General features: G+C 31.9%; 1 protein-coding gene and 1 long non-coding RNA gene across 2 annotated transcripts; both read right to left on the bottom strand.

The window, feature by feature from the left end:
* Nucleotides 1-356: 356 nt before the first annotated feature.
* LOC145014872 (uncharacterized) lies at nucleotides 357-2,135 on the bottom strand. The gene is made up of 2 exons (XR_013665660.1): nucleotides 949-2,135; nucleotides 357-546 (listed from the first exon to the last, which is right to left on the bottom strand). It is a non-coding gene; the product is annotated as an uncharacterized LOC145014872 (long non-coding RNA).
* A 200-nt stretch (nucleotides 2,136-2,335) lies between these two features.
* On the bottom strand, nucleotides 2,336-7,672 carry LOC145014871 (exostosin family protein). Its single transcript, XM_078973312.1, has 15 exons — nucleotides 7,470-7,672; nucleotides 6,272-6,690; nucleotides 6,097-6,190; nucleotides 5,604-5,790; nucleotides 5,258-5,516; nucleotides 4,913-5,128; nucleotides 4,745-4,831; nucleotides 4,514-4,648; nucleotides 4,323-4,436; nucleotides 3,991-4,238; nucleotides 3,818-3,898; nucleotides 3,487-3,718; nucleotides 3,304-3,402; nucleotides 2,976-3,164; nucleotides 2,336-2,727 (listed from the first exon to the last, which is right to left on the bottom strand). The coding sequence occupies exons 2-15, from the start codon at nucleotides 6,593-6,595 to the stop codon at nucleotides 2,629-2,631; spliced, it is 2,364 nt and encodes a 787-aa protein (XP_078829438.1). The 5' UTR covers nucleotides 6,596-6,690; nucleotides 7,470-7,672; the 3' UTR covers nucleotides 2,336-2,628.
* Nucleotides 7,673-13,801: the final 6,129 nt, after the last annotated feature.

Raw genomic sequence — 13,801 nt, 5'->3', positions numbered from 1 at the left:
AAAATAGTCTTTTTATGTCCTGGGGGACGAAACGTGCAAGTTTTAAGTAAACGAATGACTGTCCGAGTTAATTTTTGAAAATATGGACTAAACACGCTTTCTGAGATATGCACAATATACCCTACAGTTTAACCCAAAGATTCAATGTGTATTTTTTTAAATAATGCATACATTCATACACAAATACACATATACAAAATATTGAACGAATATAATTTCTCAACAATACATACATCAATACAAATCCATTGAATCAAATATGCAACTCAATACACAAAATACACATATAACACATAGAAAATTCATCATTTACAAATTTCACACAAAATACACATATCATAAATAAATAAAACAACTTTCAAATCTTGCACATCTAAACCATACACTTAGACTTATACAGTTTTACACACAAAAAATAAACATATTTTTATACACAAAGAAGTTTATACACAAAGGAAATAAAATTTATTTTAAATCCATCCAAACAAAACGTGAGCAGTCATATGAAAACCAGATCGCACCTTCACTCTGCTTCTTTCTTGTTTCCTGCACATCGAATTGTTCATGAAGAGGTTACATGCATTCTTAGAGAGTGTTTTTGATTGCTTTAAAAGCAGTTTTTGGACTTTTCACTTTTCGGACAAATTCAAAAAAATGCAAAAAAATGTTTGTCTAAGCTAAAAAGTTCTTTTTTAAACAACTTTCAGAGGAAAAAAAAAAAAAAAAAAAGCTATTTTAAAAGTTACAATAATATGATTTTTGGGTAACTTTTCTTAAAAGCAATTTTTATCTTTTTACCATGTAAAAATATTTTAAAACATAATTTTTGAAAAAAAAAACCTTTTATAAAAAGGACTTTGTAGGTAAAAAAAAATTTATCCCAAACACCCCCTAATTAAACCTTTAGAACATTCAATCAAAAACCAACACAAAAGATATGCACAATACATTATACTCAATTCCACACAATCAAAGCACTTCTGTGTTTCTTCTTCTTCCTTTCTAGGAAGACCAGGGCAGTTTCTCATTCGTGTTCTTCTCCCATTCATGTGAAAACAACAAAACCAATCATTTCTACAAACACCCATCGAATTTCTGTCAAACATTTAAACCCAAGCACCCATATAAACCTGTTGATTCAACTTCACAGTCAAAATAAGAAGAACAAGAAAACCCTTTTATAAATTAGACCAACGAGCCTCGCATCTCATTGCAGCAGATCGACGGACCAACCCTCATTTTCTTTTTTCTTCCTTCAGTCCAGCCAAACCTCGGAGGTCCTTTCCCCCTTCGCACATCACCAACGGAGCAAGAAGAGGGCTTCCCACCTTCACTGTTTCTGCCTCGTCGATTCGGGAGACGGCCTTCTCGCGAAACGATCGACCAAATGCGACCCTTCGCACCCCTTATTCCGCCTCCTCCACCGCCTCTGCCTCGCCCTTGATCTTGTTGTTCACCATCGGACCTCATCCTTCCTCGCACCTGGCAACCGGACGGGAAAGAAAGAGGGTATCACTGCTTTCGTCTCCCCCTTAGTTCCCTTTCGACCTCGTCAAACACCGGAGAGGACAGCTCCTTCGCGAACGATCGATCAAGCAAACAAACCCGGATTGAGCAGCTTGCGAGCCTCCCTCTCTCGTTTTTATTCACTACTATGATTCCCGTCGATTCGTATCCCCTTTCCCTTCATTCGTGTTTTTCATCTGGCCTCATTCGATCATACTGACTTCTTCTATTATCCCGATTAAACAAAAGAAATGGGATGTGATTAAAAAGCCCTAAATTAATTTAGGTTTGGGTCATTAATCAAAAATGGTCCCTCCATGAGATTTTATTATACGCAAAGCCCTAATTCACTTTCAACTTTAATGCATTGACAAAATAACCCCCTACTGCCATACTCATTTTAGAAATCAATCCCAATCCTCAAATATTAGACCCATTTGTTCAAACCAGTCCCTATAGTTTGTTCAAGTTACAAAATCAGTTGCTCCTTGAATTATTTTATGCAAAACAGTCCTATGTTGGTAAAATTAAATTACCCAACAACCCCTAATAGATTAAATTTGTTACGAAATGGTCTCGAAAGTATTTCAAAGTTGGGTAAATTACACCAATCGTCCCTCGTTCATATGTCAGAAAGCGTGTTTAGTCCCCATTAATTTAAATTTTATATTATGTTTAAATATTTATAGAATGATAGGAAAGTTCATTGAAATAAATTATAGAATTTAAAAAGATTAAGTGTAATAGAGCGTGAAATGGTGAACTGTCTATCAAACTCAATGGATGGATGCCCTTAATTCAAGTAACTAACAAGTAACATGTAAATAAATAAATAAAATCATGCATCCACCACCAATGTTTTATTTCCTTCTTTTATAAATTAAGTCAAACTTTCCTTTGTCTATAAGAATTCAGGTTCTTCTATACATCAACACAAAGTAAACACAAGGTGAGCAAAACTGGGCACAAATTTTCCCCTCAAAATTCAAATATACTACCAAAACAACGCAAATTAGCTTCCGCATGTACCCAAAATCAGGTTCAATAAATATAATTATATAAAACACTAAACGATCTTTATACCACTGTTTAAACGCCTCCACCTATAACATATGTTCTTCACTATACTTTGAGTAAGCATTCTTTAGGTATGCCAGTCTCATTTTTCATATTTGTTTGTTGCCTTCTCCAAGGGTCGTTATATAATTTGTAATGCAATACCTAGCAAAAAAATATATTCATTTCATCAAGTCTTATTTCGTAGGACATAACAAGACATGACATGATATGATATGACAGAACATGTTGTATTGTATTTGACACACATATAACAAAAATTACAATTTTTGTCCAACCTAAAAAGTTGAAACAAGGTGGGACACATGCAAAAGATATGAATGTCCTTCTAATCCTTATCATTTGAAATAGTCATAAAAAACTTAAAATGATATGTATGAACGTTTATATACCTGTATGAATGTTGTAAAAACATCATCATCATCACTTAGCTCAGACAACTTTTCGGCCCAATCATTAATATGCCCAAAAGCAGATTTTTGTCTTTCAGCCTCCAGCAAAATTGAACCACGATACAAGTATCTTTGCCAGATTTTCTTCACATTCGCCAATCTGAATTCTATTTCTGTTTCACCGAACCCCTACATGAACAACCATCATACCAAATTCAGCGAAATTCAAATCATACTTGTAAACATAATCACATATTTATCAAGTGTTACAAAAATGATTAAAAGTACAAACATTCAAGTGCTAGAAAAATCATGAAATCTGAATTACCCGGAGGATATTTACGAGGTTAGGTATTTCATCTTCACCTAATCGAACGGCAAAACTCTCGTAGTTGAGCACGTTCTCCCATGGCAAAAAGATCCCATCCTGAACATGAAAACTTGTTTAGAAAGACTTAATCCGGACATAATGACTTAATGGGTTAAGCCAAAAAGGTTAGACTTTAGAGACCTGAATAACCACGGGAATGCAACCTTGCAAAATACTATCTTCCATTCTACCACTCCACCCATCACCCGGCATAACTCCACAAAAAACCGAACTCGCCAAATCCTCATGATAACTTTCGGAAGGATGCGCGATCACAATCACATCTTCCGCGTGTTGCTTCCCGAGCTGCCCGTTTTTATTTGGGGCAGACCCAAATTCTTCGGCTAGTTTTTGCCTTATACCCATACTATACCTACATCACAAAAATTTTAATTAGAATTAAAATTAGGGTAGTTTATGAACCTAAACGACCATTTTTTTTTTTTTTTGTATTGAATATATGTACACTTACGTGGCTTCAGGCCTTCCACGTTCATAAGCTGGCCCCAAATTTCCGTTGAAGTAAAACAATGTTTTTCGCTCCTCACGAGGCCTAAGCACATGAAATTACAAATAAGTTTTAGAGATAGAAATAGTAACGTTTTTTTTTTTTTTTTTTTTTTTTGTGATGTTTGACTTTTAGACCTATCCCAAAGCTTTAAGGTCAAAGAGGTGACATCTGGACGCTTCCATGCTGGAATTACTAAATCTTTTTCTGGATCAAAACAAGAATGATTGCCCCTTTTATCTGAAGGGACCTGATCCCAATTATCAGCCCAATAGGCTGTGGTTGAATGGTTGTGCTTTGAATTTGTGTTGCCCCAATGAACCAACATCATGCTGTTCCATATCTCCTTTGGTGCATAACAAGCACCTTCATCCCATGAAAAAGACTGCAAAGAAAATAAATCAAAATTATAACCAAATTTCTTTTATCTATCTTATCATCAAGTGGACGACCATATATCGAATCATACCCAAATGTGATCTTTTCCAGATGAGCGATTCCAGTATGGGTATTGTTCAACAATATGATCATGTGCTTTCTTGTAAAAATCGAGAGTGAAAGAGCTTCTCAAACCCCTATGTTCCTGAAAACACGAACAAATCAAACATAAATATCAGTAAAAAAAAAAAAATCAAAAATCAAGTATTTATGTCGCTGTACCTCCATGCTCAAATGGGGTGCATCATCAGCACGAGTTATAATGCAAGAATCAAGAACAGGAACAAAATAATAATCCGCTTCTTCACCATTTAATGTTCGATGTGGACTAGCTAACATGCTTTCGTACATTGCTATCTGCAAATAAACATTCGTAAAATTGCTTAATTTCAAATTCAATCTTCAATTTTCCACATAACAAAAGTAATTTAGAAAGATGATTATCTATAATACCTGAGAACCATATAGCTGCTCCGTCCATATAGTAGCATTATCCTGATCATAGATCCTATTTACACACTCCAGCTTAAAATGACGACCCTGTAATTCAAAGATTTACAAATTGAGAATCAATAAAAAAGAAGAAAGACATCGTTTACAATTAGGGTTTTGCATTCTAACCTCGAGTAGGATACTGTTAAAATCGGGAGGCAAATCATATACATAAATCAGCGGCCTTTTCTTTTCCACCACCGCTTTTAAACCGATGATACTTTCTGTCACTTGTTCGTTGTCAGGAACAGTAACCTGAGAGGGTCGAAGCCACTTTGGCCAATCTTGAATAGAAGAATGAACAGATGGAATGCTACAATCTACTCCATACCACCCATTCTCACACTGCATATAACCAAAAAGGACATTCTAGTTTTAAAAAACTCTAAACCCAATTATAGCATTCTAATTTCGAAGTGTAATGTTATAATGTAATAAGAAGAAATAGAAATATGTTGTTATTTATTGCTATACCTGACAGAATCCACCCCGACAATGGCCTTGACCTGAGCATTGGTTAATACAAGTAGATAACACAGGTGTCTCACAAAAACGCCCAAAAAGACCATCATATTTACAATCACATTCTTCTTTAAATTTCACCTTCAAATCATAAGCTTCAACAGGATCCACATTACACCATCCGGGCAAGCTCCCGTTTGTTGTGAAAATATTTTCATGGTCTGATTTTGACCAGTCAACATCTTTCGGGCCACCGGGTTCAGAAGGTAAACTGTGTACATTGAATTGTAAATAAGAAAATTATATATAAATTTGGTGGAAATAAAGATATTTAATTATTTATAGTTTGTGGGCTTACATCATTTGAAACCCACATGACTCTGCAACAGGCCGATTTGGGTATTTTGTTCCTTCCCCACAGAAGCACATTGCTCGTGTTGTGTCGCAATGTGTAGAGCAAATTGAAACAACCCATCGGCCGTAAGGTAGCTCTTCAGTTGCCGGATAATTACAACTTAATTCTAGTCTTTCAGAACATTTCTCTCCTGTTTCACCAAAAAAAAAATCAAAATTGCTTGTTGTACGATGATAATTAAATTTATTTAATGGAAATCTAAGAAAAAAAAAGATTGCTTAATTCTGAAAAAGGGTTATTCTTCTGGCAACTCTTAAGCTGACCCACACTGGCAGTCATGTGAGATGTAAATCAGGTACACACTGGTCTGCTAGGTGGCTGACATAAGAGACCAGTGCCCATAAGAAGCCTAATCCACATTGGAACTGAAACTCTCACACAGCAGATGATGAAACTTAAACCCTAGAGTTTATCTACACATTGAGGAAGTACTAACCACTAAATCCATGAAAGCATCGGCATTGACCAAGTTCATGATTACAAATGCCTTGACCACTACACCCATCTTCACATTTCTTCCCACTGATTGGCTATCAACAAAACCGCAAACTATAAGCCATGATTAAAAAAAATTGAAAATGAAATTTTAAAAAATCACAAACTTGTAGTACCTCAAGAACTTTTATGGTAGTGGCAACTGAACTACAAGCGGATAACCATTGACCAATCTCAGCCTTCCATGGTGCACCACGATATACAACTGCCTTATGTAAGTCAGCTGGAAAGGTTGCATTTAAAGGCAAAATGTGCTTCTTTTCCACATTGATTGTTTCATTAATTGGGATACAAGAGTCTTTTACTTGCTTATATCCAAAGTAATCAAAAGAAGGCACAGAAGGAAACAAGAACATATGAACTATTGAAACCAATGTGACAAGTGAAGCAACGGTTGCTATCAGTGACCATGAGCAAGTCAACTTCTGTAACGAGATCATGGTCAACCCCAGAAACTAGTTCCTCAATTTGCATGAACTAGTTTATTTAGTTGACTTTTTGGAACAATATTTTCACCTCTCGAAAGGCCAATAACCTAAAAATCAAGAATGTTAAACAGATCAAACATAAAGATATGAAAACCTTAACTAGATGCGTATAGTTTTCATGGTTTTGATGGGGTTGAAAGGTATATAATATAGAGAACTGAAAAAGTCAACTCCATGAATTTCCCCCAAAAGATTTTCCTTCAATTCTCTACAGTGATCCTTTAAGCTCACAATTTGTCCTCAAAATGCAAACACGAGTTGATTTCATTCAACAGATCAACCCCACATTTAAACATTCTAAACCCGTTTGAATAAAATGAATTCGATTCAGTTCATACGTTTGAAACAAGAGTTCAAAATTACAAATTGACACTGGTCAATGGGGAATTAAACAGTAAGCCTAAATGATTACTTCATGAACACGATTCAAATGACCTTTACTTTTTAACCTCCACAATTAAATAATTTGGAAAGCGAACTTTAGAACATACTAAATGAATCCAAGCACAATCCTAAATTCTTAATTAACATGTTAAGAACTTCAAAAAACGCTACAGATGTTCAGCGAATACAATCCAAATGTTTTCAATTTCTTCCAAACCCATACAAAAAGCTCAATTTATACAAAATTGTTCAATCGCATAGTACAATATGTTCGTCGCCGAAATGGGTCATGCTTACTTCACCAGATCTCATTAGAATTGAGGCAAACTCAATTTACTTCTCAAAATAAAAAAGCTTTCGGAATTGGAAGTTGGTATAATCAGATTTGATGCCAACTCACAAACATAATAAACGAAACAAATAGATGAATGAAACAACTTACCAATTGAATGAAAAGGTTTCCTCAGAAATTACATACAGAGAGAAACGACAAGAGGAAAGAGGTGGAAGTCGCCACGTCTGGGTGACGGAGAAGAGCTCCAGAAAAGTAAATAATGGTGACGGCCGAACAAAATTCTCGAAAGTACCCCCGGCAATGATGGGTAATGTGCAACTGCAGATTTCCGTGTTTGGGGGTATGTCTGTCAAATGACACGCCACTTATATGCATGAAGTCACGAACTCAAGATTCCGATTTGAATCCGAGAAGTTGACTCAATTTATTCGCGAAATAAATGTATATATTTACTAATGAAAAGTAGTTTATTGTTTATTTTTTATAATAATATATTTACTAATGAAAAGTAGTTTATTAAGATCATATGAAAATTATGACTTCAAATTATTTGTCATTTTATTATTTTATTAATTTCGATTTCTAACTAAACATAGTTTCAAACAAATTTCAATAGTTTTCTAATAAGTTGAACATATTGATATTCATCTATTTAAAATGTTTAATAAAATCTTCTTCTATTTTATTTAGTGATTTTTAAATATATCATATTTTAATATAAAATGTTTTAAACAAATATTATCAATAGATATTAAAATATATAAATGTTTCAAAAAGGAAACACTATTATTGGAAACAATTAATTAGTTAAAGAAATAAAAAAAAATCTAAGTAGAATAAAATCCGACATACAAAATTAAAATATAATTAAAAAAATGAGTTATATTTACAAAAATATTGTAATACACTATACTACCACTTAATATATATTAATTGGTCAATAAAAAATAAACAAAATAGTTATATCTTCCAACCATATTAAATTATGATAATATATATTAAGTGGTACATAAAATATATATATATATATATATATATATATATATATATATATATATATATATATATATATATATATATATATATATATATATATATATATATATATATATATATATATATATATATATACAAAGTGATTATAAGTCCTAAGTTGAATAGTAAAAAGGTTTATTAAAAAAGCCAAATTTCTTAATAAACCACTATAATCAAATCATTCACGTCGTATCTATAATTATTTTTTAATATTATATTTCTTTTCTGTTTTTAGTCTCTTTTATTAACTTGTTTATAATTATTATATTACTTTTAATTTTATTTAATTAATTAATTAGGTATTTTTATTTTAATATAATTTATTATTAATTTTTTATTTAGATTATTTTTCTAATTAAATTATTCATTTTTATTATTTTCTCTTTCTTTTTAATTTTTTTTTAAATTACAATTAGATTATGTTTGGATTGTTTGTTATTTTTATTTTCTATATTATGTTTTAGATTTTATATACACTAATTTGAAAATAATTTTAAATAACCCAGATTACCAGAAATTGTACATGGTTATACTGTAAATTCATATCTAATGTAAAAATCCAATGAAAACCGGTTCTGATTTAACCAAAATCCAATAGCCTACCAACCGTAGTGAATATTTTTTACAAAAAAACGGATCATCCGAATACATAACTATTTTTTATAATGTTTATTTTTTGTAAATTTTTACGACCTGGGAGTATTTTTAACTTTTTAACGATTTGTTAATATCCTAAAAAAATTATGGAAAAAAATATATGTTTTGTTGACGTTATGTTTTAGTGCCTTTGGAATATTTTAACTTTTTGACGTTTGGTTCGTTTAGTAAAAAAATAGTTCAAAAAATTTGACTTGTTCGCTTTACTTTTTACCCCGTAAGAGTAATTTTCATTTTTTGACATTTTATTCGTTTCAAAAAAACTAAATAAGAAGGCAAAAGTCACTTTTCACTTTTGATGTTCACTAACTCTAGGAAAATATATATATATATATATATATATATATATATATATATATATATATATATATATATATATATATATATATATATATATATTCTTGTGTTCCCATAGTGTGTTAGAATGGATCAATAAAAATTTAATAAAATTCAAATTACTATTTAATTAAATAATGATAAATAGTAAATAATGTCCATAATTGTATGTATACTAAATGATATTTATAATTATAATTAATTTTTTATGGAAACTAATTAAATTCATCATTAATGTCAGCAATAATATTTTTTTAGAATTAATTGTCAAACAAAAGTGCAAAATTAGTCCCTGTGGTTTTCGAAAAATTGTGGATAGAATTCAAAAAGTTTTCAACTTGCATTAAAGGTCCAAAATCAAGTTTTATTCGTGATTTTGATCTCAAATTTAAGAAATTTTCATGGTTTTGGTTCAAAGAGAACTTAAAATGATAGTTTTACCCTTATTATTTATTTTTTATATTTTTTGATTTATTTTACTATTCATTAATTATAAAAAAAATAAAAATAAAAATCCCACCACCCCACCCCAAAAGGATAGAGTGTTAGAGTCATTCGATCTTAGGGACGATGATGTGTGCGAGTCTTGTTTACATGGAAAGATGACTAAGTCACCCTTCACTGGCACTTATGAAAGGGGTGGGGGTCTATTGGATCTCATACACACCGATTGGTTTTGCATTGATAATGCGAAAACGCATTAGTAACTTGATGTTATAAAACACATTGTTGTGTATGATTTAATTAGTGAATATTAAATGCATATAAGTCGAAGTTTATCTGTTCCTTTTATCCTAAGAGGGTAAAAGTGATATCAGGGCCCATCGATGATTTGGTTTGACTTATGTGTCGAGCCCGGTCAGGACTGAATTGATGTGTTCAATTAAGTTCTATGTCAAATGAATCTGAGATCGAGAAACAAACTCTTGGACAATAAGTATGACTATGTTCCATGTGATTGTCCGCACGATATCTAGAACAGAGGATCATACAATCCCTTATCTAAAGGACAGGTTGTTGATAAGATCAGAGTTCGACAACGTATTTGAGAGCTATGATTGCTAATCGGATTGTACTTGTATTTATAGTTACTAGACTTATCCAAGTTAGAGACTGTTGGATTAGTGTCTAAGCCTGTAACCATATTTGGTAAGTACTTAACCCGGTTGTGCATGGTCCTTTTGGGTTGCCTTCACTAAAGCAACTTGACTGGAGAAATGATAGAGAAATAGGCTATTATAGTTTATTAATATATTATAAGAATAATATATTAAAAGAGAAATCATATTTATTTAGTTAACATTCGTCAATAATTAATTAAGAATTAATTTTATGAATAAAAGAAGTTAACTAAACTAGGGGCTGAACTGTAATTATGTGATAGTTGCAAAGTATGGCAAAGGATGACCTATGAGATAGGGTGGACAAATTCAAGGGGATAAGGCCTTAGAATTCGTCCATGATAAGGCTTATGGACTTATCTTATGGGTTGCTTAGTGGGCAAGCAACCAAATAAGGATAAGGACTGAAACCCTAATCCCTATACCTATATAAGGACCCATTGGCTTAGGAAAATTGGTCACTTGATCCTAGAAGTTCCTAGAGCTAATTTTCTGCCTCTCCCCCTCCTTCTCTCTCTCTCTCTCTCTTGCCTCTCCATTTGCTCTTGGTGTTTGTGAGCCATTAGAGGTACTACACTTGTGGTACTTGCTTTCAAAGACAAGAAGATTCAAGATTTAAGTTGTTATCACAACATAACAACAAGAGGTATGGAATCTTTTTCTCCTTCATGAATTTCGAAATTACTAGGAGAATGCTAGGGTTCTTCATGTGTTCATAATGATGTGTATCTAATAGTGAAAACATAGATCCGAATCTAGGGTTGCATGCACACATAGGATTGATTGTATAAAACCCATCAGCTAGTGGGGCAAGTATTGAACATCCGGTAACCTTGATCTAGGATATTTGCTTTTGTTTGAATTATGCCAAAAACTATAAAATGACACATCCTTTGGTGCTTAGTGCAGACGTAAAATAATTGTGTATTGTAAAGGCTCCTATTTTGGTGTTATGTGCACATTTACCAACATTTAGTGCCTTGTGAACATGTTTTGAATGAATATCATTTACTGTTTATGTCATTTAAACTGTTTGTACATCTAATATTTATATTATGTTTTATGGTTAAAAAATAGTGATTTTAATAGTTTTTTTAACCAAACTGCCTCTATATACCATTTTGTTGGAAAAAAGGTAGTGAGTTTAAGAGTTTGGAGCAAACTGGCCTTATTCGTTTGTTACTCTGATATGATACAATCCCTTGTTGATGGAAGCTTCATTATGATTGTGTATTGTGAAGTTACAAAAATAGTTGCTATTTTCATACAACATTGCAAATAACTGTGATCAAACTAAAGGACCACAAACTAACCCTACTACACATGTTTCGAAATTGCACCTGTTTCAAACTTCTACTCTAACTTTGTTTCTCCTGAAGTGAAACAATTATTGCATTTGAGTGCTAAGACTTCACTTAATATATATATATATATATATATATATATATATATATATATATATATATATATATATATATATATGTGTGTGTGGAGAAGGGCAAATCATAAAAAAAAGGCAAAAAATGGTTAAGAATGTATGTTGAATATACCATTTATACGTTTATGAAATAGCAACATACTTTCAATTTGTTGTTTTCTTTTAAATAAGAAAATATGTTACTATTTATTGATAACATAAGTTATAGCAACCATCTATAAGGGGTTGCATAGGGTTCTGTATCATTCAATAAAAGTATATTGTTATTTCATTGCATGCCCCTCCATTATAATGGTTTGATGATAGTTATACCCTCTATACAAACAAGTATATACTAAAAGTACATTGATACTTCTTCTAAACATTGTTAAAATCAAAGTCAAACTACAACTTACCATACATACTAAAGGAAGTACATTGCAAAGACTTAAACATATAAACTACATCATTAATTTCACTAAAAACACAACAAAATTTCCTACTCATTTGTGCCAATTCCTTACTTAAACTAATATATTCCTTATTTGTCATCCCTTTGTGCACATTGAAATCTTTTTTCCAAAATTGATATCATCACTTCAATGGAATCTACTTTTATTTCTGTTTCATCTCTTTTATTTGTGTTTCTTTGTCCTTCGTCGTCATCAATCCATTTCCAAAGAGAACAATTTGGTGTGTTTGGATCCTTCATATACAGAAAAAATAAATCAATTAATTAACCAACCAAATAGTGAAACGACATTAACTAAGGGAGTATGTATACAAAAGGTATTATAACTCACTAGTTGGTTGGGACAAAACCTAAAAAAATTTCCAGGATTCCTCTTAGTGATTGAAGTCCAAATTTGCGACGGGAACCCACAACCACAAAGGTATGCATCATCAACTATCTTATTTGTCTTCGAAACGTTTGAGCTTGAGGATGAGATTATGGATTTGGTAGAATAAGATGAAGCCATCACAGATGCTAAAGAAGAAGACGATGCAGGAGAAGAAACCCAAGAGTGCTTGTCCCTTACTATGAGCAAAAGCCCTAATTCGATTTAAAGAAATTCACATAAATATCATGTCATTAATTTTAGGTCAACTCACCAATTTTTTTAATCTTACTCATCAAGTAACCCACAAGAACCGGTTACCATTAGGTGGGATGTGAACAAAATGTATACTTCATTTGTGTTTTATACAACACCCTTAGTTGGAGGGTATTTTTTGAACAATCAAAACTTCGATAGTCTTTTTTGAACATTTCTGAATAAAATGAAAGAGGGGCACAACCTGTAATTTTACCAAACCATAAAGAGAATTTATGTAACTTATTCGGTATACATATAAATGTATTTATTTTTGAGATAAAGAGTTTGAATTTCTTGGTGCACCGGATAAAAGCTTTTCATAGTGAACACCGCCCGCATTTATTTCCATTAAATTAGTATTTACTTGCTAAAAGCCGAACCGTATGTATTTTCAGTTGGCCCCCTTGCTTTAACATATTATAGCAGTTTATTCCTTTCCTTGTCGAGAACCTAAACATTAGAATAAGGGTAGTTTTTGTCATTTTGTGAGACTATTTTATACGTGAGTAATAATCAGTATGTCAAACTACCACATTCCGTATTTTAGTAAATAAAGTAAATTTGTGTTTGTAAATAATCTAAACTTCACAGCCCTAATGTTATAAACTAGCCTGATATAATTTTTTTTAACAATTTGAAACCAAAAGGTAATATTGCATTGTGTGACAAAACCTTAATGACATGTAATTTCATCTCGAATAAGTGTATTAAGTAAATTTATAAATTAAGTTGAGCTATATTTCGAATTTTAACAACTTCCGTGGTCATTCATTGTTTTAGACGCCATGTGTTACTTAACATTGGTCTTTATACGGG

Source organism: Lactuca saligna, chromosome 9 (genome assembly GCF_052625555.1).
Source record: "Lactuca saligna cultivar CGN05327 chromosome 9, ASM5262555v1, whole genome shotgun sequence".
Taxonomy (NCBI): Eukaryota; Viridiplantae; Streptophyta; class Magnoliopsida; order Asterales; family Asteraceae; genus Lactuca; species Lactuca saligna.
Note: the sequence above shows the minus strand (reverse complement) of the source record. Positions and strands in the feature narration are given on the sequence as shown.